The 1312-nt window shown below is 69.7% G+C and overlaps 1 protein-coding gene across 1 annotated transcript in view; it reads left to right on the forward strand.

Annotated features, from left to right (window-relative positions):
* Window positions 1-1312, forward strand: part of TRIM3 (tripartite motif containing 3) — a 17341-nt gene that overhangs the window by 10612 nt on the left and 5417 nt on the right. The window contains exons 2-4 of the mRNA XM_029965749.1: window positions 6-136; window positions 483-663; window positions 1040-1306. Of these exons, the coding sequence (XP_029821609.1) occupies window positions 6-136; window positions 483-663; window positions 1040-1306 (579 nt within the window). The remainder of the gene's footprint in view (window positions 1-5; window positions 137-482; window positions 664-1039; window positions 1307-1312) is intronic.

Below are 1312 nucleotides of genomic sequence, written 5' to 3' on the forward strand. Positions count from 1 at the left end.
GTGAGACAGCCATGTGCCGGGAGTGCACGGAGGGGGAGCGGCGGGAGCACCGGGACCACCACACGGTGCCGCTGCGGGATGTGCTGGAGCAGCACAAGGCGGCCCTGCAGCACCAGCTCGATGCCGTGCGCGCCAGGTATGGGGGCCTGGGGGTGCCCGGGGGTCACCACGGCCCCGCTCCCGCAGGCTGCAGGACCAGCTTGGTGTCACTCACACATGGTACAGGGAGAAGGAGGGCTGGAAGGACTGGGGCTGGTCCAGGGGGATCTGGGGTCCCCCTACTGTCCTAGTCCTGCAGGCTCCTACAGCTGTGGGGGGCTTTGGGGGTTCAGGGGGTCCCCATATTCCCCCAGGCTCCCAGAGCTGGCAGCGGCAGTGAGGCTGGTGGCTGAGATCAGCTGGGGCAGCACTGTGGAGCTGGGGGTGCTGGAAGAGGGAGTTGGAGGTCTGGAGGCATTCAGGGGCTCCCCTTGTCCCTCCAGGCTCCCGCAGCTGGCAGCGGCCGTGGGGCTGGTGGCCGAGATCAGCCGGCAGCTGGGGCAGCGCCGGGCCGAGGCTGAGGCCGAGATCGGGAGCAGCTTCGAGGAGCTGGAGGCGGCTCTGCGGCAGCGGCGGGAGGTGCTGCTGCGCGACCTGGAGGCCACCTGTGCTGCCAAGCAGCAGGTAACACACCTGTCCTCGTGTGCCCCTGCACCCTTTGCCAGCCCTTCCTGGGAGGGTGTGCATGCCCCAGCCGTGCCCCAGTGCCAGTGGCACCCCCAGTGTGGCAGTTGGGGTCCCAGTGCAGCACCAGGGCTGGGGTTGTGGGCATGGCTGTGGTGCAGGTGCGGGTGCCGGTGGGGGATGCAGGTGGGGCGTTGGTTGGGGGTACTGGGTCTGGGGGTCCTGCCCCAGCGCCACAGAGATGGGCCATGCCCAGAGGCACTGGAGGCACAACTGGAGGTGCTGTGGTGGGTTCAGGGCTGGGGTGCGGACAGCGATGCAGGTGTGGGTGCTGGGTGTGGGTCCCACCTGGTGTCACAGGTGCTGCTCCCCCCAGGTGCTGGAGGCGCAGCTGGAGGTGCTGCGGCAGGGCCAGGAGAGCATCCTGAGCAGCTGCGCGTTCACGGAGCAGGCGCTGCACCACGGCTCGGCCACAGAGGTGCTGCTGGTGCAGAAGCAGATGGGCGAGCGGCTGCGGGAGCTGGCGGCACGGCCCTTCCCTGAGCACCCGCACGAGAACGCGCAGCTCGAGTTCCGTGCTGAGCCCGAGGGGCTGCGCCGCTCCATCCAGAACCTGGGCGCGCTGCTGACCACCAGTGCCACGGCGCAC

This window comes from Manacus vitellinus, unplaced genomic scaffold (assembly GCF_001715985.3).
Source record: "Manacus vitellinus isolate BGI_N305 unplaced genomic scaffold, ASM171598v3 scaffold_119_pilon, whole genome shotgun sequence".
Taxonomy (NCBI): domain Eukaryota; kingdom Metazoa; phylum Chordata; class Aves; order Passeriformes; family Pipridae; genus Manacus; species Manacus vitellinus.